The sequence below is a fragment of the Bos javanicus genome, chromosome 14, assembly GCF_032452875.1.
Source record: "Bos javanicus breed banteng chromosome 14, ARS-OSU_banteng_1.0, whole genome shotgun sequence".
Classification (NCBI taxonomy): Eukaryota; Metazoa; Chordata; class Mammalia; order Artiodactyla; family Bovidae; genus Bos; species Bos javanicus.
This window is the reverse complement of record NC_083881.1, coordinates 10632302-10654458: the sequence shown is the minus strand read 5'-3', so window position 1 is coordinate 10654458 and position 22157 is coordinate 10632302. Positions and strand designations below refer to the sequence as shown.

General features: G+C 47.9%; 1 protein-coding gene and 1 long non-coding RNA gene across 2 annotated transcripts in view; one reads left to right on the top strand and one right to left on the bottom strand.

Moving 5' to 3' along the window:
- LOC133260338 (uncharacterized) overlaps nucleotides 1–21739 on the bottom strand; it is a 591714-nt gene extending 569975 nt beyond the window's left edge. Inside the window, exon 1 of the long non-coding RNA XR_009740759.1 lies at nucleotides 18375–21739. This is a non-coding gene — a long non-coding RNA (uncharacterized LOC133260338). The remainder of the gene's footprint in view (nucleotides 1–18374) is intronic.
- On the top strand, nucleotides 1286–16997 carry GSDMC (gasdermin C). The gene is made up of 16 exons (XM_061438602.1): nucleotides 1286–1415; nucleotides 1498–1667; nucleotides 3560–3780; nucleotides 4771–4954; nucleotides 8590–8758; nucleotides 10669–10780; nucleotides 12064–12111; nucleotides 12489–12518; nucleotides 12612–12659; nucleotides 12985–13011; nucleotides 13181–13210; nucleotides 13501–13527; nucleotides 14372–14511; nucleotides 14834–14951; nucleotides 15617–15690; nucleotides 16311–16997. The coding sequence occupies exons 3-16, from the start codon at nucleotides 3564–3566 to the stop codon at nucleotides 16548–16550; spliced, it is 1464 nt and encodes a 487-aa protein (XP_061294586.1). The 5' UTR covers nucleotides 1286–1415; nucleotides 1498–1667; nucleotides 3560–3563; the 3' UTR covers nucleotides 16551–16997.
- Nucleotides 21740–22157: the final 418 nt, after the last annotated feature.

Here is a 22157-nt window from a genome sequence, read left to right as displayed (position 1 = left end):
GTCAGTGGGTAGTTTTGTAGGCTAATGAGTGGGAGAAGTAGTCCAACTGTTTGGGAGGAAAGGCTGGGGATTTCCAGGAATTGTCCACCGCCCACTGGCTGACCTTTGATGATCGGACCTGGAACTACCATGGCACCTGTGGGTGCGTCGTTTACCTTGCTGATCCCCTACAAGGAGCATGTACTGAAGCTAGCAGCAGTCTCTTCCACCTCCTTGGACCTAGTTGGTTCTCACCAGTTCATGTCATGTCCTATGGCTATGTCGTTCTTTCAAGGCTGTGCCCTGCCCCCTTCCCTCCTGTTTCAGGTCCAGGCCTACTGTGAAGGCAGAACCAACAGCGACAAAAAGAGGGGTTTGGCTAAGTGCCCACCCTGGCTTCTTAAATGTGACACTCGGAAAGAATCGGGAAAGTGCGACGTATGCATCAGAAAGGTAACTCCAAGCTGGGTTGTTTGGGCGATCCTGGCAAAGGAGTGAGGTAAGCAGAGGATGTTAAGGAAAAGTAGATGTTGAAGAGTCAAGAAGGCGAGATGGAGGGACTGTGAATCCCGGCAAACAGAGGGGAGCCGGCCTGCAAACTCAGCATAAACCACACACGCACTCATCCACAGACGTACTCTCAGTGCCCTTGTGAGGACACACTTATTCTCCATCTTCTTTACTTCGCCAGTCTTAAAATGGGTATTGTCTGTCTCCCCCACAGTAAAGGTAAGTGTTTGGAGTCAGGCACTCTGTCTTACTAACCTCTGTACCCCTAAGACTGGAGTCCAGACAGTATGTAAGAAAATGTAGACCCAGAGACTAGAAATTGTAGCTGGCATGTAGCAGCTGTGTGCTGACTGAGTAGCTCAGGGAGGGAGGGCTTTGAGAAGCTCAGGTTGCCCTGGAAAAGAAAGGGAAGAGAGAATGTGTGAAAGAGCAGAGACCAAGAAGCGAAATGGCAGAAACATGCAAGACCTTGACCAGGAGAGGAGAAACAGAGTCAGGGGGAGGAAGGAGGGCCTGAGAGGAAAGATCGCCATGAAAACCTCTGAAAAGTCTAAGCTGAAAAGATGACTAATGGAGAATTTTCAAGAAACTAACCTGTGTTGTGCAATGCCCCTACCCCACCTCGTCCCCCTCTGAAATCTTGAGTAAATCAGCATGCTTACTCTTGGCCCTTCCTCGCTGATCCAGGATTGCAGTTTACACACAGCACACTTAAGATAAAATGTGAGCCAGGTGTGTTACTACAGCCACAAAGACTAATAAACGCGTAAATCAAAGACCTGTTGAACCAGTTCTCTTTGTGCCAGGAAAAGAGCATTGCTTCCCAACATTTCTGTCCAATCTGCTCCAAGACAGCCTAATAAATATAGAACCAAGCATTGCCCGATTCTACTTCACAGACTTTTGGCTGATAAGGACTTAAGAAGGTAAGATTCCATGATCCAGAATTCAGCTCTGGCCCTGGTCTCCTGGAAGAGAAGAGGGCCCATCGTATGCTTGTCTTTCTAGGATTTTGCATTGGAAATTGAGTCAGAGACTTACTGGTGGAGACAAAATAGTGAATAGAGTCACGTGTATCTACTCTCTGAAGTTTGTCAAACTCTGCTTGACATCAGGAGGTCTGAAGGGACCCTACTCAACTGGAATATTTTCTACAAGGCAAAACAATACACAGTCTGGTAAGTTCTAACTGGAGACTCGGGATGAACAAGAAGAGAAGATATTATATTCTGGCCAGAGACAGAAATGTTCAGGGTAGATTTCTGAAATGAACAGAGGTGCATTTGTTCGGGTTTTTCAGATGGTAAGGAATCCGCCTGCAATGCGGGAGACCTGGGTTCGATCTCTGGGTTGGGAAGACCCCCTGGGGGAGGGTATGGCAACTCCCCTCCAGTATTCTTGCCTGGAGAATCCCATGGACAGAGGAGCCTGGCGGGTTACAGTCCATGGGGTCACAAAGAGTCGGACACGACTAAGTGACTCAGCACAGCACAATGTGACCCCTAGAGAAGGTACTGCTTCCTCTAAAGTTCTCATTAGTAAAGGAGAACTCCTGATAACAATCTCCAAGCATGTAAGGCTCAGGGATATATCTCTGATACATCTTTATCCAGGCCCAGGCTGAGAGAATCCTTTTCGTTCTTATGTTTCTCTGTTGTCCATTGAGCCCTTCCAGGGCCCACACTAGACAAAACGGAAAGTCACATCAGGGATTTTATTTGAATTGTTGAAAATTCTGTCTTTATTCAACACTCAATGAGTGTTCAAAAGTGAATTCTATATAAGTGGAAAATCTTGTTCCTATTTCCCCAAGAGAGAGCACTGAATTGCTCTCATTTGATGTGGTCTGAAACATGCACTTCACATTTTTGCCTACCCAACTATTAACTGTTTATTCATGTCTGCATCATTACTGGGCTTCCCTAGTGGCTGAACAGTTAAGAATCTGCCTGGCAATGCAGGAGACTCGGGTTCTGCCTCTGGGTCAGGAAGATCCCCTGGAGGAGGGCAAGGCAACCCACTCCAGTATTCTTGCCTGGAGAATCCCATGGACAGAGGAGCCTGGTGGGCTACATACAATCCGTGGGGTCACAAAGAGTCAGACACAACTGAGCATGCACACACACATCCTTACTACACTGCTAGTAAGTGGTAAGTAAGTACTATACCAGGAAGTGGTAAATGGTTTCAGTTACCACTTACACACAGATAATTCAAACATTTGGATCTCCAGGGCAGTTCTTGGCTCTGAGCTCCAATCTACATTATTGCCTGGGATTTACTTCCTTTTTGTGCTTTTTTATTAATCTGTCTAATCCTTTGTTCAGATCTATTGAGGTATAAATGACAAAAATTCTATATATTTAAGGTTTATAACTTGATATTTTGATATACGTATATACAATGTAAAATGGTCACCATAATAAAGCTAATAAACATATCCACCACCTCACATGGGCTTCCTTGGTGACTCACAATAAAGAATCTGCCTGCGATGCAGGAGACCCAGGTTCGTGCCTGGATTGGGAAGATCCCCTGGAGAAGGGAATGGCAACCCACTCCAGTACTCTTGCCTGGAGAATTCCATGGACAGAGGAGCCTGGTGGGCTACAAGCCATGGGGTCGCAAAGAGTCAGACACGACTGAGCACCTAATACTTTCTACTTTGACCACCTCACATACTCCCTCTTGTGCGTGTGTGATGAGAACACTTAAGATACGAGCTCAGCATATTTCAAGTATACAATACAATAGTGTTAACTATATAGTCACCATTCTGTACATTAGATCTCCATGTTTTTTCCATCCAGTATAACTGAAACTATGAACACTTTGACCAATATCACTCCATTTCCCCGCACAACGCCTGGGCACCATCATACTCTCTGCTTCTTCCGCGAGTTTAGCTATTTAAAATTCACATACAAGTAAGATTTTGTAGTAGTTGCCCTTCTGTGCCTGGTTTAAGACCTAAATTCATCTCCTATCATGTCCGTTCAAACATCAAGGATCTATCAGAGGTTGCCCCTTTTCTCCCAAATGAACTGTGTGCTCCTCTCTGTGCTCCTAGCATCATGCCCTCCCTGTTTGAGCATACTAGCAAGAATTTGGTCAAAGAACTTGGCGACAAAGACTTCAGGCCCGTCCAAAACCCGCTGAGTGCCCACAAATTCTGTCAGCTGAAGCTACTGCGGAAGAAGAGGAGGACCCTCTCTCAGTTCTGGGAACAACCTGATGTTCCAGTTGACCACACCCTCACCGACATCCTGGAGCCAAGCCCTTCAGTCCCAGGTAATGTCAACCAGGGGTGAGGGAGGTGAGGAGTGAGACATAAGGGTGCTCACAGTCGAGCACCCAAGAAACCCATAAGACACCTGCACAGGTAGATACCAAAGCAGCCTGCCTCAAGGCACAGGGCAAGGAGCCACGCTTCTTTGAGAATCTAATTATCTGGACCCAGGCACGTTTTTTAGCACACTGAATCCTTACAGCAGCCTCTCAAGTTGGGATTAATAGCTCCATTTGCATAAGAATAAATTGAAACTTACTTCCCCGGTAAAACCGGCTCCCTGCAATAGGGGAGACCGGGTTTCGATCCCTGGGTGGGAAAGATCCCCTGGAGAAGGCAATGGCACCCCACTCCACTACTCTTGCCATGGAAAATCCCATGGACGGAGGAACCAGGTAGGCTACAGTCCATGGGGTTGCAAAGAGTCAGACGTGACTGAGCGACTTCCCTTTCACTTTCAAATTGAAACTTACAAAATGCCTTGTGGGAACTGGTAGAACTGGAATCCAAATCAGGTCTGCCTGGCTCTAAACCCCAAACATTTTCTGCTCGGTGTGCTGCCCCATGGGGCTGACGCAGTGCCTGGAGAGAGGATGCTCGGGCTCTCCTGGACCTGCGTGCAAGTGACTTCATCCCTTCTTGGAATCAGGACATCGTCCCTTGCTGTCCAGCCCCTGGGGAGATGGATTGCGTGTCCTCAGCAGTAATTTACGTTTAAAACTTTAACTGAGATTTACATGAGTAAGAGGGATGGCGTAGGGACTTCCCTGGTGGCCCAGTGGTTAAGACTCTGCACTTCCACTGCAGAGAACTCGAGTTCAATCCCTGATGGGGAGTGGCTAAGTAAATAAAAATTCACACTATATATATATATATATTTTTTTTTTTAAAGAGGATTAGGATAAAAAGAGGACTTAGTTATTCTATTTCCTACACCAGCTGTTCCAGAGTGAATTCTTGGCTAAAACTAAGGTCATTTTTTCTATCCCCAGAGCCTGTACTAACAAAAAAATTCATCTTCATTGACAAAACGGTCTGGAAGGGGGCAGCTGAGGTGGATGTGACTGCTGGGCTAGAAGTGAGTGTGTCAGGGACGGCTACCCAGTCCTGTGAAAGCTCCCTGGAGGTTCAGTCTGTTACCATCTCACCATGGGACTGGGAAGAACTCCAGAAGAGGTGAGGCCAGGGGAGAGGAAAAACGGGTCAGGGAGCCCCAAGGGCTCTCCTCGTGGGCAAGGAGGCATCTAGCAGAGCTTGTTGCTGAGGTTTAGAATGAAGAAAATGACCTCCCATATCATGCTGCTCTTCTTAGATATTCATGCATTCATTCATTCATGCAACTAATAGTCATTATCTTATACACACTTATTAAAACAGTAGTTACCCATTACTGTGCTATTATTATGTGCTGGGCATTGAATAATAACACGATATAAATATCTCTGCCCTATCTTGAGAAACCTGTATGCAGGTCAGGAAGCAACAGTTAGAACTGGACATGGAACAACAGACTGGTTCCAAATAGGAAAAGGAGTACATCAAGCCTGTATATTGTCACCCTGCTTATTAAACTTATATGCAGAGTACATCATGAGAAACGCTGGACTGGAAGAAACACAAACTGGAATCAAGATTGCCGGGAGAAATATCAATAACCTCAGATATGCAGATGACACCACCCTTATGGCAGAAAGTGAAGAGGAACTAAAAAGCCTCTTGATGAAAGTGAAAGACGAGAGCGAAAAAGTTGGCTTAAAGCTCAACACTCAGAAAACTAAGATCATGGCATCTGGTCCCATCACTTCATGGGAAATAGATGGGGAAACAGCAGAAACTATGTCAGACTTTATTTTTGGGGGCTCCAAAATCACTGCAGATGGTGACTGCAGCCATGAAATCAAAAGACACTTAGTCCTTGGAAGAAAAGTTATGACCAATCTAGACAGCATATTAAAAAGCAGAGACATTACTTTGCCAACAAAGGTCAGTCTAGTCAAGGCTATGGTTTTTCCAGTGGTCATGTATGGATGTGAGAGTTGGACTATAAAGAAAACTGAGCACTGAAGAATTGATGCTTAGAAGGCTCTTGAGAGTCCCTTGGACTGCAAGAAGATCCAACCAGTCCATCCTAGAGGAAATCAGTCCTGGGTGTTCATAGGAAGGACTGATGTTAAAGCTGAAACTCCAATATTTTGGCCACCTGATGCAAAGAGTTGACTCTTTGGAAAAGACCCTGATGTTGGGAAAGATTGAAGGCAGGAGGAGAAAGGGATGACAGAGGATGAGATGGTTAGATGGCATCACCGACTCAATGGACATGAGTTTGAATGAACTCCGGGAGTTGGTGATGGACTCCATGGTGCGGTTCATGGGGTCACAAAGAGTCGGACACGACTGAGAGACTGAACTGAACTGAAAGCCACTTTTAATTAGTGTAGACAGGCAAAGGACAGGGAGTGAGGAAATAATCAATAAAAAATAAATTAATAAAATATTTATTTAAATGAGACAAAGACTCTGAGACTGTTTAATTAAACTCTGCAAGTGTCCGGTGATTTAATTTACCTCCATGCGTATAGGCAAAGATGGATAGCCAATGAATCTCTAAGAACTTAACAAAAAACTTAAGTCTTTACACCTTTTAAAAACTGAGATGCCAGTTTAAATAGATTTTTATGAAGGCAACAAAGGTGGGAGCCCATGTTAAGGAAGCAACTAGAAACTCAACAGAAGTCACTTTGACAGGGCATTGCCCAATATCTGTCTTCCTTGTGTCTTGCCAGCCCTAACTGGAAATAGCATCTGCAAAGACTGTCTTGCAGGAAAATATCTGGGTTTCTGGAGCTAAGAAAATAAAAACCATTTTTCTCCTTGATGAATAAAGAGAAAATTCCTAGAGTAAATTGTATCAGCTAGTTTCAAGTAAGATAAGTAAGTCTGAGATCAAAGCTTTAAATATAAGAAGGCAGTTAGGTTTTTAATAAATGGGATGTGGAGGCTGCAACGCGTTTCAGCTACAAAGGTAATCACAGTTTGTGATGGGGGCTCTGAAGGTAAGACCGGAAGAAGTAACAGAGAATGCCTGGAGGGAGGGTGGTCTGTTTAGGCCTCGGAGGGGCTGAGTTCAGACCTAAAGAATAAAAGAAGCAAGCAAGAGCGGGATGAAAGGGATCCAGAAGAGGGGTTAAAGGCAATGAGGCAGGGCAGAGGTGGGTATTGTCAAGATGTTGGAGGGGGGAGGCTGCAGCTTAGCCAACCAAGATGAAGGTGAAAGAAAATGAGGCTCAGGAAGTAAGTAGATATCGGATAACACAGCCCTTAGACACCAGATAAGCAGCTTGAGAGCAGAGTGAAAAAGCTGACTTGAAACTCAACATTAAAAAAAAAAAAAAAACTAAGATCATGACATCCGATCCTATCACTTCATGGCAAAAAGAAGGGGGGAAAATGGAAACAGAGACAGATTTTATTTTCCTGGGCTCCAAAATCACTGAGGACAGTGACTGCAGCCATGAAATTAAAAGATGACTGCTTCTTAGAAGGAAAGCAACGACAAACCTAGACAGTATATTCAAAAGCAGAGACGTCACTGCTGAAAAAGTTTATCTAGTCAAAGCTTTGGTTTTCCAGTAGTCACATATGGATGTAAGAGTTGGGCCATAAAGAAGGCTGACTGCCGAAGAATTGATGCTTTTGAATTGTCATGCTAGAGAAGACTCTTGCAAGTCTCTTTGACTACAAGGAGATCAAACCAGTCAATCCTAAAGGAAATCAACCGTGAATATTCATCAGAAGGACTCTTGCTGAAGCTGCAATATTTTGACCACCTGATGCCAAGAGCCAGCTCATTGGAAAAGACCCTGATGCTGGGAAAGATTGAAGGCAGAAGGAAAAGGGGGCGGCAGAGGATGAGATGGTTAGAGAGCATCACCGACTCAATGGACAAGAATTTGAACAGACTCCGGGAGACAGCGGAGTATAGAAGAGCCTGGCAAGCTGTAGATCATGGGATCTCAAAGAGTCAGACATGACTTAGCAACTGAAAAATAAGTGGCTTGAACTGCACTCCAAGGGCCATGGGAAAGCTCAGCCCTGGATCCTCAGTGACCCCCTCCACCGAAAAGCAATCTAAGAGTTTCTCAGTCTTCGACATGGCTGGTATCCAGGGCACCAACCCTAGCAGGGGCCTTGAGTGGAATCAGAGATGAGTCTCAGAAATGAAATGGAGATGAAATTTGTCTTCAGGACTTCACACCGCTCACATCTCCCACCCAAACTTACATCTTCAAGCCAGGCCTACCCACCTACCAAGGATGTTCAATCCATAAACACCCACCCATACTAGTCAAGAAAAAAAATCATCTAAAATCCTCCCAGCATCATCATACTTTATCTGTGTGCTCCACATCGCACCCTGACTATGTCTCTGGACAAGGATGGGTGTGGAGGTCCCCAGGTTTGACAACAGGATCTCCTAAGGACTGTTCTCCACCGTCTAGACTTGTCTACTTCTGGATCTTCTGGTCAGAGGCCCTACAGCTGGAGATCTATAAACTGCCCTCTAAAAGAAATAACATAATTTTGGAAAGCCTTAAGAAGATGGCTTGCATACTCTCACACCCATCCCTCCATAAGAAAAGGGGGCCTCTCCATCATGCATACCAGAGACATCCCTCTTAGCCTATAAGCCAGTACCTTCCCACCGTTAGGGCTCCACACAGGCTCTGCAGCCTTCAGGTCCTAAGGAGAGGAGAGACCTGAGAAGCCGTCTCTTTGGCACTCTGACCCTCCTCCTCCTTTATGTCCCCTAGGAAAGTGTTGGATCAAGAGCCGTCATTTCTGCAGGAGTGCCGGACCAGAGGGGACAACCTGTATGTGGTGACAGAGGCTGTGAAACTGGTCAACGGAACCGTCCTTCAGGACAGCAGCAGTGTGAATGCCACGGGCACATTCTCTACCCCTTGGAGTTTTTATGCCAAGGTACCGTGTTGTCCTGAAGTGGGGTCGGGCCCCAAGAGCACAGCCAGCCCAGCGTCCCTTCCCAGGGTCTCTGGGCCCTCTTAGGACCTGCTTTCAGGGGGTGGGGTGAGTGGGGTCATTACTCCCCACTTCTCATGTGCTGAGGAAGCCTGACCCCTGACCTGAGAGTCCATCTAACATCCTCCCTTTAGTATTTCAGTACATGGGATTATTCCATAGTGGTAAAATGGGCAATAGATTTAATTATTTGAGATTATATTTTGTTTTGGGCAAATGATAGACCCTTGAAATTACTAAAGTGTAGTCACTGTACTATATTCTTGTGTGGTTTGCTAGAGAAAACAAGGAATTATTGTCTAGTCGCCAACTCATGTCCGGCTCTGAGATCTATGGACTGTAGCCCGCCAGGCTCCTCTGTCCATAAGATTTCTCAGGCAAGAATACTGGAGTGGGTCACCATTTCCTTCTCCAAGGGATCTTCCCAATCCAGTCAGGGATCAAATCTGTGTTTCTTGCATTGCAGGCGGGTTCTTTATCACTGAGCCACCTGAGAAGCCCAAGGAATCATTAACACAAAACAAAACTTTGTCAGTTAAAACACCCTAAATACTGTGATACCTGAAGCAGAAAGTTTATAGATTCAAATACATTCAAGCACATATGATGTACACAACTCACTCACGATGGCCAATTATAATCTTTTAAATTGATTTAGACAAAGTAATATATCAAATATGTATGCAATATCAGCTAGGATTCGCGGAGATAAAGAAATTGCATGTGTGTTATAACATGTTTTCTATGCAACATACTGTGTGTAAGTTGTCCTCATGTAAGAGATTTAGGAACTAAAAAGGGGAAAAAAAAATAACCTGAAATATGAACTAACTTTCCCCAAATCGGTTAATTTGTCCTGGGGGAGGCCAGATCCCACCTGCATCATTTGATTCCAAAGAATCCTGAAATAAATAAAACATGACTCCAATCTGAAGGACATTTTGATGCTCAGCTTTGGGTCTCTGTCTGCTTGGGCTGGGCACCTGGACTCTGAGAGAACAGGAGAAAACCCAGCATCCTTTCACATAGAACGACTCTCACAGGGCCCAGCAAGCTTCTAAATATCAGCTCCTGGGCTGAGATGCTGTTAAAACAGCTTGCTTCTCACCCTGGTTCACGGACGCATCCGTGTTGCCTGGTACCACCTGTGTTTCGATATGTCAGAGCCCCCCGTGGCATTGGTACCACCTGTGTTTCGATACGTCAGAGCCCCCCGTGGCATCGGTCTACACTGGACTCTCTCAGGAACTCAAGGGTAGGAGGCATCCTGGGGGATCAAAGCACAGAGCTGATTCTGGACAGCCAGTGACTCATGAGGCTGCCTGAGGACATTGTGTGTGTTTCTGAGGAACAGCTCCCTGATCCAAAATAATTAAAATAATAGCATCTACAAAGAACTTATGATGATACATTTTTTTACTGGCGTGTAATTGCTTTACATTGTTGTGTTAGTTTCTGCTGTACAGTGAACTGGATTGGCCATGTACACATATATCCCCTCCCTCACAAGCCTCCCTCCCAGCCCCCCACCATCCCACTCATCCAGGTCATATGAGGATATATGTTCATCGTCGTTCAGGTCTCCTAGAATACAGGAATAACTCCACGTAACGGTTAGTTTTATGTGTTAGCTTGACTGGTCCACAGGGCGCCCAAATACATGCAATAAAAGCATGACATTGAGAGACATGAAGGTAAATACTTGACCAAAGAAGATTTAAAAAAAAAAAATGGGTAACTGGAAATCAGGACCAGGATGGGGAGTGGGAGGGTAGGAGGCTGCTGGGTCCTCGGCTCGTGAGCTTCTAGAAGCTCATGCACACATGACCGTATTGCCTGGCTTCTCTCCCCAGAGCACAGCAGAGGGATCGGGTCTCAAAGTGAGGAAGAGGACAATGACTGTGCCCCAGGGCACCGTGATGGCCTATAAGAAGCAGCAGCTGGTGTTCCGGGAGGATGGCCGAGGTGAGCAGGGACTGAAAGGGGTGGGGGCAGTGGGAGACCACCCAGAGGCCACCCTGGCTTCCCTCCCTGCCGGGGGAGGGGAGGAGCACAACTTCTCAGCCTCCCACAGCCACCTCCAAGCCCGCAAGACCGAACTATGACCACACGGAGATTCAGAGGCAGTGTCCCACGCAGAGATGGACACAGCGGGGGCCCAATGCAGGGTGTCCTTAGCACCAGGCAAAGAGCAGCCCTGATCCCTACCCTGCATTCAAGGCCCTGCCGCTCTTGGCAGCTCACCTGGGGGAGCCTCAGAGCCCTGTAAGCCCAGGCAAAGCTCATAACACAGTGGCTCGTCATAAACAGAACTGCAGATGTAAGGCCATTTCCTCCTCCAGGGGATCTTCCCAACGCAGGGATTGAACCCGGGTCTCCCACACTGCAGGCGGATTCTCTACCATCTGAGCGACCAGGGAAGCCCCAACAAAGGAACACAGGAATTCATCTATTAATACGTCTTTCCCTCACTAGCCTCAAAATGCACAGCCCCCAATACACACACCGTCGCTTTGGGTTCTGACTCGACATCTGTGAACCAGTGTCATCAAACAGCAACCACACACCCAGGAGGAACAGTGAGCACTGCGAACACAGCTCAGTGTGCTTGGCGTCCCCTCTCTCCCCTCCCAAATGCTGAGACCCAGCTAGAGGCCGTCCTGACACAGCTGAGGTCCAAGGAGAGAGGGCGCCCTCAACACACACACACACGCGCACACACACACACCTATAGCACCCTGACTGTAACATCTCATCAAGGCCAGGTCCTGGCATCAGTCACCGCCTGTCGATAGCAGTAGAAAAGAACTGAGCTCTCCAGTCTCATGGGGTCAGAGGACCTCAGCTTCCAGAAAAAGGGCCAGTCCTACTGAGAGTAGAGACAAAGATGGGATTCACGGCTAATTTAGAAAGAGACCAGAGACTGTGCAGAGGGCATCAGGAGATGGTAGTGTTATTAACGAGCATGGGGAATGACAAAGTGTTATTTATTTAGGAGGGGATGAGAAGAAGCCTCATTTTCAAAAATATGTTTTCTAAGTGTTAGCCCGTGGGAACCGAAGTCAGCGGGACTCAGGAGAGTGTTACAGCCCTGCCTGCAAGTCGTGCCCTGACCACGAGGGGGCGTGCAGGGCCTCTCTGCACCATTCAGGCCGGAGGGCGAAGGGAGAGGTCTACGGGTGCAGACGTGTGAAAGGACCCAGCAGGAATAACCTGGGCTCTCCTGACCTGGCTTCTTTCCCTTGCAGCCATTCTTCTCATCTCAGATGACGACAAGCAGAAAACCTTCCCAGAAAGTGAGTTCCTGAGTTGGGCGGGGTCTCTGTCTAGACCTGGGGCTGGATGCTGCAGAAGCCCTGCAAGGCACTCAGTCCCACAGGAAAGACCCCTCCAGCCAGGTCCTCCACCACCTCCTCGTTTCTTCCCCTGCCACAGGCCCCTTGGCCCCAGAGACAGCCACCTCTCTCTTCTGAATCCTGAAGCAGAGTCCTGGGGAGGGGGAAGTTGGTGGGGGGCGGTACTTGCCAAGGTTTCCTGTCTCCAGGCATTGTGTCAGCTGAGAGGTGAGAAATAAGGGGGGACAGGGAGGAGTTAGAGAGGCTGGGAGGAGGAGGGAGAAGGGACGGGAAGGGAGAAAAGGCACCTGAGTGAACACATCTGTTTCTTCTTCCAGTTAAACGGCAGGGGCTGCTGATGTCACCAGGTGAGCAAGTCATTTTAGAGCCGGGAAAGTGGGATCAGACCCCTCCACCAGGAATAACCTGGGCTCTCCTGACCTGCCTTCTTCCCCATCCAGAAATTCTTTCCATCTCAGATGACAACAAGCGGAAAGCCTTTTCCAAAGGTGAGTTCCTCAGCAGGGCAGGTTCTCTGCCAAGCCCCCAGGCCCTGCTGAGCCCTGACCCTCTCTGGATGCTAATAAGAGCAGTGCAAGGTGTTTAGCCCAGGTGTTAATCTGCAAGGCAGACCCAGAGGGAAACTACCCTCCTTCCTCCATAGCCTGCTATCTTTTCTGTCTTTCACAAGCCATAGACCTTTGCAGCCACAGAGAAAGCCACTTTTCTCCTTTGAATGGGGTAATGGGGCGGGGGGGGGGGGTGTTTGTGTGTGTGTCTTGGGGGAGGGGAGGTTAACTCTTGGAGAATGCGCCCTTTTGCTTATCTTTCCAGGCAAATTGCAGAGGCAATCAGCGATGGGTGAGTGGATGACCTTACAGCCTACCCGTGGCGCTGGCTCTGGTGCCCTGGGCAAGGGGAAGGGGTGGACAGAAAGCAGGGGGTTCAGGGAAGTAAGGGGCAGAAGTTCAGGGAAACCGAGTGTCCTCACAGACTAACTCTTGGATGGGAAATTAAATTTCCCTTCTAGGCACCAAAAGACGTCCCATCCTCCCAATTGGTGAGTGTGTGTTTGCTGGGATTGGGGTGGGGTCCTAATGGCACATACACGTCTGGAGAGCAGAGCAGATGGCCCCTGCCTTTGCTGCCACTGCCCCGGGGCCTGGCCCTAGTTTCTGTGGAATGGGAAGGGTCTGGGAAGGCCAAGGAGGTGGAGGGATGGGCTGGAATGGGGGGAGGAAGAGGTTAAACAAAAGGGAGGAGGTGTTTGGAGGGCAGGACCCTCCAAAACATCTCAAGAGTAAACCTGGGGGATGAGAAAGGGAGATGATCCCTTGTGACTCTTTCCAGGAAGAATACAGGAACCCATTTCCCGAGGTCAGTATTTATGAAGAAACCTGGGGCTTCCTGGGTGGAAAACTGCAAAGCTAAGTGCCCAAAAGGTGATGTGCACGCAACTTACAAATCTGAGCTCTACTTCCCGCTGATGCTTTGTACAGCCCCACTCATTCATTCATTCACTCACGGATGCATGCATGCACACAACAAACCCTTGCTGAAAACTATTCGAGCAACAGGCATTATTCTGAGCAGTGGGAATACAGCCAGAAATTCCTGCCTCACTGGACTGCTTCCTCTTAGCAGACCATCTGGAGGCCACCTGAAGTCTCCTAGGAGAAGCAGACAATCCCCAACACCATGCCTTGATTGTGTCTGTGGTCACAGATGATACAGGCAGTTACACGATGAGATCGATAATCTATGCGTGACAGGTGCTACCCCCCCGCCAAGCATTTTACTTAGTAAACTCATGTAATCCGCAAAACATCCCACTCAACACATGTGGGAACTGGGCCCAGAGCACCTGGGATTCTCACCGCTAGAGCCCATCACGAGAATCCATGTTGTTCTAGACATGACCCAGAACTGAGTGCTTGGTCATTTTCTTCCACTTTCTGTGACCTCTTTCCAGAATCTCCTTCTCTCCTCCCAGCCTTCTACTCCCCCCACCCCTTCCCCCACTGGCCCCTTCTCAGCACTAGGACTGCCCACCTTTCTAGACTATTATGACAGCTCCATCCTCAGAGTTCAAACATGCTGTCCGCAGAAATGCTTTTGGTTGGCAGATAAATGGGATGGAGGTGCCCAGCTTATCATACCACAAACCTTCTAATCAAAGAATTGTTTCCCACTTTCTGGTTGATGTTGATGCTGAGGACAGATTTCAAGTCCCTACAAAACGAGGTTTCTAGGGAAATGGAGGCAGTGGCTGAGCTCCCCAGGGACATTCGAGATGCTCTTTTCCATACCATCCTGGCCAAGCTCAAGGACCAAGGGGCTCTGCAGGACCTCACAGACATGGTGAGAAGGGGGTCCCATTCTCCCTAAGGCCAATCAGAGTTGTGAAGGGGCAAGTTTAGGAGGTCGACGACTGAGCTACCTGGGGAAGGAGGGCTGAGGAGGGGACCCCAGACACTGGCCCAGCCCAGTGACCAGGTCCAGGGCTTGCAGCCCACGTGCTGCAGCTGCTTGGAACCTCCTGGGGGAGGTGAAGAGCCCTTCCCCTCCTACCTGAGTTAATCACTTGTAAACTCAAAAGATACTGGCAGAATTGTACCACAGTATCTATTGCTATTACTATTATTGTTGTTGTTGTCTTTCTGCTAATACGGGTCTCCTCTAGCTGGATGGGAACCTTTGGGATCATACAGGCAGCTTCCTAAGTGAGATGCGGGAAGACTCAAGAAATGTGTGGCTTGAGTCAAGACCCTGCATCATTTACCTCCTTGAAGCCTTACTGGGTAAGAGTGACTTGAGGGAAATGTGGGAACATCACAAATTTGGCCTCTAGACCCGAAAGGAAGGGGTTAGATGCCATCTGCCACCTCTCTAATGGGGGCTTCCCAGGTGGTGCTCGTGGTAAAGAGCCTGCCTGCCAACGCAAGAGACATAAGAGACGTAGGTGGGGAAGATCCCCTGGAGGAAGACATGGCAACCCACTCCAGGATTCTTGTCTGAAGAATCTCATGGACAGAGGAGCCTAGAGGGCTATTGTCCATAGGGTCACAAAGAGTTGGATACGACTGAAGTGACTTAGCACGCATGCACACCCCTCTCTAAAATCTTTCTAACGACCTTCATCTCACATCATACCTCTCTGCAAGGTCAGAAGGGCTCAGTGAGATAAATTCACCACAGGATATAGAACCAGCCCAGGACCTAGAAAGACCGGCCCAAGTCCATCCAATGTATCAGTGGGTGTGGATGATTCCAGGCTCCAGTCTGGACCGTGTTACGGAGCATCCTGGAGACCATCCCAAGAGCAGGAGGGAACTTGACCTTCACGCCTAACGGGTTTTATTTCTCTGCCTCAGGGTTCCCCTCTCTTGGGGTTCCCTAGTTCACAGTGGGGAAAAAAGCACTGACTCCTCATACTGTCTCTCCCCAAATGTCCCCTTGTCCCCAGTGCTGAGTGACATCCAACATGAGCTGCTGGCCTGGTCCATGGAGAAGAGGATCCTGCCCCAGCAACGGGAGCTGGTGAGAAATCAACCCCCAGGGGATAGTGTCCTGGGATGAGGGCGAGGGAACCGGGATAAGAATGATCCTGAGGAAAGAGAGGTGACGTCAGGTCCTGCTGGCACTGGGGACAGAGCCGTGTGGCCACTGGGAACTCCCTGGCTGCCTCTCCCTCCACCTCAGGAGGGTCTCCATCTCCATGGCAACCCCAGCAGAGGGTTCCCACTGTTCTAAAAGAGCCACACAGGAATGCATGTTTGGGGGCTCATCCTTTTCTCATACGGTTACCATTTGCAAATTGTCTTCCTCCACATATATGTATATGTCAGTACATATGTGTACAGATGTATGCACATACATGCACACATTGCACAGATACACATGTAATTGCAGATAACACCATTTAGCAAGGTCGATGTTAGTATCACCATTTGGCAGCTGAAGAACCAAAGCTCAACAATTTTCAGAAACATATCCAAGCTCACCCTGACCACGGGTCAGAATAGGATGAGAGTTCTGGGCCCCTTGACTCCATCACTCTCCTTCTCCCATGACCCCGAGAGGCCCTGGCTCTCAGGATAGAAGGTCTTGATTCCCGACTTCAAAGGCTGGCCTGTAACAACTGACCCTGTTTCCTCCAGGTGGAGAGCATCCTGGAGCCCAACTTCCGGTACCCCTGGAACATTCCCTTCACCCTGGATCCCAAGCTCCTCGCCTCGCTGCAGGATGAGGGGTTGGCTGTCACCTTTGGCCTGCTGCAGGAGTGCGGCCTGAGGGTGGCACCCGACAACCCCAAGGGGACTTGGGACCTGGAGGCCAAGAAGCCCCTGTCTGCCCTGTACGGGTCCCTCTCTGTGCTGCAGCAACTGGCCGAGGCCTGAGCCCTCCCCAGGGGCCCTGAGTCCAGAGAGGCCTGGCCGCATCCTGGTCTAGCTGTGAGCATCCTCTGTGCTCAGGGAACACGGAACCCCGCCTTCTGCCACTCCAGTTTGGGTGAACAGAGATCGATAAAGACCGGAGGGAACATTCTAGGGTGATGGAAATACTCTGTAACTCTGTATCTTGCTAAAGGTTTATGCGTTTGTCCAAACTTAACAAATAGTATCTAAAGATCTGAGCATTTCATTGCATGTTAACTTTACCTCAAAGCAATGTACGCAAAGATTGAATTCTCATGAATAAGCATTCTGAATTGCATTGGGTAAAGTGTACTGACATCTGTAACTTACTTGGAAATATATTAGAAAATAAGGTGAATTGATGGATGGATAGAGAAGCATGTGATCAAGGCAATGTGGTAAAATATTTAAAACAAGAGTTCTTTTTCATTCTGAAGTGTTCTTGTGTGTCTGGAACTGTTTCAAACTTATAACTACCCCCCCGCCCCCACCTGGCAACACACACAATTATGCCTGTGCGTCTGTCAGTCAGCCTGGGAGTTTTCAGACAGTTGCCTTCTGAGCTGTGGGTTCAGTTCTTCCTTCATTTAAGGAAGATTCACTCATATCAGTAAACACATTATACATTCTCTATTTCTGAATTCTCTATTTCTCAGTCACCAAATGTCCTTGTGCTGTGCTAAATCCCCTCAGTCATGTCTGATTCTTTGCGACCCCATGGACGGTAGCCCACCAGGCTCCTCTGTCCCTGGGATTCTCCAGGCAAGAATACTGAAGTGGGTTGCCATGCCCTCCTCCAGGGGATCTTCCCCACCCAGGGATCAAACCTACATCTCTGACGTCTCCTGCATTGGCAGGCGGGTTCTTTACCACTAGCCCCACCTGGGAAGCCCACAAATGTCTTCTGGGTCCTCTAAATTCATTTTACCTTGTCTATGCGCTATAATCTCTCCTTTTCCCTTTTGCATTCTCTGAGATCATGCAGGTATTTTCTCAGTGTCTCTGAGTCGGCCCTCAACTGCAATCATCATTCTATTGCTTTTCTAATTTCTTAGCTCAGAAATTGTCATCCTGATATTCAATTTGGTCCCTTAGCTTTGCAGTCTCCCTTTTGGCTGAAGTCTTGTCTCTTCTTCTCATCTTTAAGGTCTTGTTTTACTGAGATTATTTCACTTCAATACAAAATAATTAAGGACACTGTGGGCTCTTCTTTAACTTCTCTACCTGAATGGATTCTGCTGCTGTCTTTCTTTCCTCTAGTGTTTACATAGATGCCACGTAACCCTTTTTTTATTCATCTTGCTTGTCCCCAGGCAGGATGCGAAAGCATGAGATATTGGTCCCAAATAGCCGAGATGCATATGAAAGGAAGGATTTCAGTGAGCCCAGACTACATCTTTGCATATACAGAAAAAGCGCTAAATTCCTTAACTTGACATATCTGGTCTCTTTAATTAATGGTGATCTTCTGATGTTCAGACTACCTGCACTTGGTCGCAAAGCTCCTGTATGTGCTAGCTCCTCCCTCGCCTCCTTGGAGCAGTTTCTCAGAGCTATCTGAAGCATGTCTCCTGGGTTGCAGTCCTCATTTTGCCCCCAAATAAAACGTAAATCACAACTCTCACCTTGTGCAAATTGTTTCCAACACCAGCAGAGCGCCTCTGTCCAAACCCCTCTCTGCCCGAAGTTGGAGGTAGGAAGTTTTTCTTGCTTCCATACCACCTGAACTGAGACCTGTGTCTCTTCCAACACAAAAGACTGTTTGGAGCCTGTTTCTACCGGCGTGAAAAAAAAGAAAGGACTTACCTGGGCTCTGAGAAGTCCGGCACAGTTGGCCTGGACTCTGTCCTGTCTTGTACGGATTTGCTAAATGCCCGGAGCTTGGGTTCTCGCACCCAGGAGAGGCATTCGCTTGTCTCTCCACACAGAACACCCAGAGTCTTCAGAGGGGTCAGCGTGTGGTGGGAAGGGGTTCAGGAGGCTTAGCTTCCTTTAGAGAGTTCACCCGGCTTGTCTGGGGAAGAAGAGGCGAGCTGGCTACCGGTGTGGTTATTCTTCTCATTAATATGGCTTTGCTTCCCCCCAAACACTTCCTTGTGTTCAGGGTCAGCCCCTCTTCCCAGAAGCGATGCCTCGTCTTCTCCTCCCCGATCCCATCTCCCCTCCCTACAAGGTCTCAACCAAGCAGATGAGAATGAAGGATTTATTTTGTAAAACTTGGGGACTTCCCTGGTAAGGAATCCACCTGGCAATGCAGCAGGCATGGGTGATCCCTGGTGCAGGAAGATCCCACATGTTGTGGGGCAACTAAGCCCGAGTGCCGCAACCACTGAGCCTGTGCTCTAAGGTCCACAGTTCCTGAAGCCCGCGGGCCCTAGAGCCCGTGCGGCACAGGAGACGCCACTGCAATGAGAAGCCTGAGCACCACAAATGGAGAGGCGCCAGCGCAGCTGCGAAGACCCAGCACAAAGATAAATAAACAAACCTGTGGCCTTGGGCTCAGAGCCCGTAAAGCGGTGCAAGGCACCTCAGCCTCCCCCTGTTCCCCAGAAGATCTTGTTTAACTCCTGCTGTTTTCCCCAGTATTGAAAAGTTCTTGGGTTTTTTTGTTTATGTCACAATAATTAACTCTGGGTGCCTATTGCTCTCTTTTCTCTTTCCACCCAGCAAAAAGACAACAGAAGGATACATCTGGAAGTCTCTCCTGTCACTAGAGGGGCACACAAGTGGCCAGAGAGAGCCTCTTTTTCATGGAACGTTCCAGGTCAACCCTCGCCTCACCTTCTCTCCCAGCTGGGAGTTACAAGCGCAGTCTTTCCCAGTTGACTCCTTTCTGCCAGGAAGGAGACTAGAGGATTCTTCCTGGGGACCTGGCACAAGAGAAAGTCCTACTGATGCAGATGTTCGGTTTCCACAGAGAAAGGCACAGCAGAGGTCCTCAGCGTTGGGTATACACAGAAATCAACGGGGGTGCTTTAAAAATTACTAATGCCGGGTCCCACCCCCACAAGTCTGATTTAGTTGTTTTGCAGGGAGAGCAGGTTCAAGAGCTCCCCAGCTGATTCTAACATGCAAGCAAGCTGAGCACTCTTCTGCCTGCCTGCCAGTGAAGCTCAGTCACTAAGCTCCACCCACTGCTCAGTTTCCAGTCTGATTTTTGACGCCCCTCCCCCAAAATGGGAGCCGACAAGCATCATCAGATATCTGAGAAACAGATGAAGCCAAAACTAACAAAAAGCAACTGGTGGCTCAATGGTAAAGAATCCACCTGCCAATGCAGGAGACACGAGTTCAGTTCCCAGGCTGGAAAGATTCCCTGGAGAAGGAAAGATGGATGCAGGCCTGCCTGGACCTGACAGCTGTGTCACAGCTCTACCTAGTTATTGCCAAGCGGGAATGTGGGCTCCACGGCACCGTTTTTGTTTTTTGTGATTTTTTTTTTTTTTTGAGAAAAGCTAAAACTTGGGTTTTGAGGGCTCAGTCAGTAAAGTATTCACCTGCTAATGCAGGAAACCTGGGTTTGACCCCTCGGACAGGAAGATGCCCTGGAGAAGAAAATGGCAACCCATGCCAGTTTTCTTGCCTGGGAAATCCCATGGACAGAGGAGCCTGGCAGGCTACCGACAGCGGCATCGCAAAACAGTTGGACACGACTTAGCAACTAAACAACAAAATTTTAAAAGGAACATTGAGAAAACAGAGCTCTTAAAAATTAAAACTATTATCACAGAAATGAAATTCTAAATTAGAGGATACAGTTGAGGAAATTTCCCAAAAAGTAGAGCCAAAAGCCACAGGATAAAAATGAGAAAAGAAATTTAGAAGGGCAGTTTAGGAAAGCAAACACTTGGATAAAACAGGCCCCTTCTCCCAAAAGAGAACACACACACAGGGAAGCATCAAGAAAACAATTCAAGAAAATCCCCATAATTAGGACACAAACTTCAAGATTTAAAGAGCCCATTGAGTGCCTAACACAAATATTGATACATGAAAAGGAGCTCATACCACAACATTTCAGGGACATTTCAGAACCTGTGGGACGAAGTGAAAATCCAGAGGGAAAAACAGGTTATTTACAAAAGATGAGACACGAGAATGCCATTAAAATACAACCACTGCAGACTAGAGGCAATGGAGCAAGGGCTTCCTAAATTTGGTGGAAAATTATTTCCAATTTAGTAGTCTATATCATGAAGGTAGAATAAGGATATTTTCGACCAAAGTTTTTTTTTTTTTAATAACTGTCCATGTTCCCTTTTCCAGAAAGTTGTAAGAGGATGTTGTACATCTAAGTGATAGGAAGCCTTGGGAGAGATTTCTCCAGGAGTATGAAACTGATAAAATACCTGGAACCTGGTCACAAGAGGAGGAGATGTAAGCATTTGGTGGAGTTTGGATTTAATTAGATATAAGTACATAGAAAATAGAAAGAAAAGGAAAAAAGGACGAAAAACTATCGAAATCCTCCTGGAAATAAAAAATAACTACAGTTTATTAATAGCTGAGTAGAGTTTACAGAGTCACAGTAATAATAAAAAACAAAAGAGAATTATAACTCAAGAGGAGGGATGGGACTCGTGCAGGTATAGAGGGAGGGGGGCCCTAAATTGTTTTTCCCTGGTGGAAGTCCACGTTTAATGCCTACAACTGAGCAAGCTTATTATTTAAGTAAGGACAGATTCAAAAGACCACATCTTGTATTATCTCATTTACTTGAAATATCTAGAATAGGCAAATCCATAAAGCACATTAGTGGTTGGGATGGGGTTCTTGGGGGGGCGCTGATAAAAATATTCTAAGATTGACTGCAGTGATGGCTCCACAGTCCTGTGAATGTACTCATAGTCACTGGATTGGACATTGAAGTGGGTGTGAATTGCAGTGAACTGTGTGTGAATTACATCTCAATATAGTCCTTAAAAAGAGAAAAAACAACAACAAAAAGAGTTCAAAGTGATGTCTCTGGGGAGGAGCTGGGGGTGGGTGGGGGGCTGGTGGAGAAGGGGGCATCTGAGGTTTAAAAAAAAATTACAAACCTGGGAACAATTTGATTCTTTAAATCACATGAAAGAAAAACAGCATGCATATTAATATTAGTGTACATCCACAGCACCCTTGTTGAAAGCCGGAGACTCACCCCCATGGGTCAGGGGTCAGAGGGAGGGGTGGGAGACTTCGCGCCCCCCCGGGGGCTATGAGCCAGGCTGGAAATCCCGGTGGTCCGGGTGGGTATCCGAGAGGGCTCCTGTGTGGGGCGCAGCCTGGGGTTCAGGACAGTCACCCCGTCACTCGGAGCCTCAGGTGGGGACTGGGGGGGCCGGGACCCAGGTCCTGGGGGACAACGGGGTTGAGTGCGAGGGTTCCCCCAGCAGACTCCTCCGGACAGGTCGCCCCCAGCGCCCCGCTGCCCTCTCCCTGTGCCGCTCTCCCTCCCCGGACCCAAAAATTTCTTTCTTCTGATTTTACTCAAATTAGAAATATTTTTGTGGGGCCCTGGGCACCGTGCCTAATGGAGGAGTCAGCCTCTCACTTCCCTCCACCCGTTACACTCTCTCCCCCAGCCCCCAGCAGGGAACACATCTGTCC

Excerpts from the sequence above, each read along its gene's own strand:
- GSDMC (XM_061438602.1), top strand. The coding sequence starts at position 3,564 with ATGCCCTCCCTGTTTGAGCATACTAGCAAGAATTTGGTCAAAGAACTT. Across the intron at positions 13,012-13,180 it reads GCAGAGGCAATCAGCGATGG|GCACCAAAAGACGTCCCATC; the intron begins GTGAGTGGATGA and ends TTTCCCTTCTAG. Across the intron at positions 13,211-13,500 it reads ACGTCCCATCCTCCCAATTG|GAAGAATACAGGAACCCATT; the intron begins GTGAGTGTGTGT and ends GACTCTTTCCAG.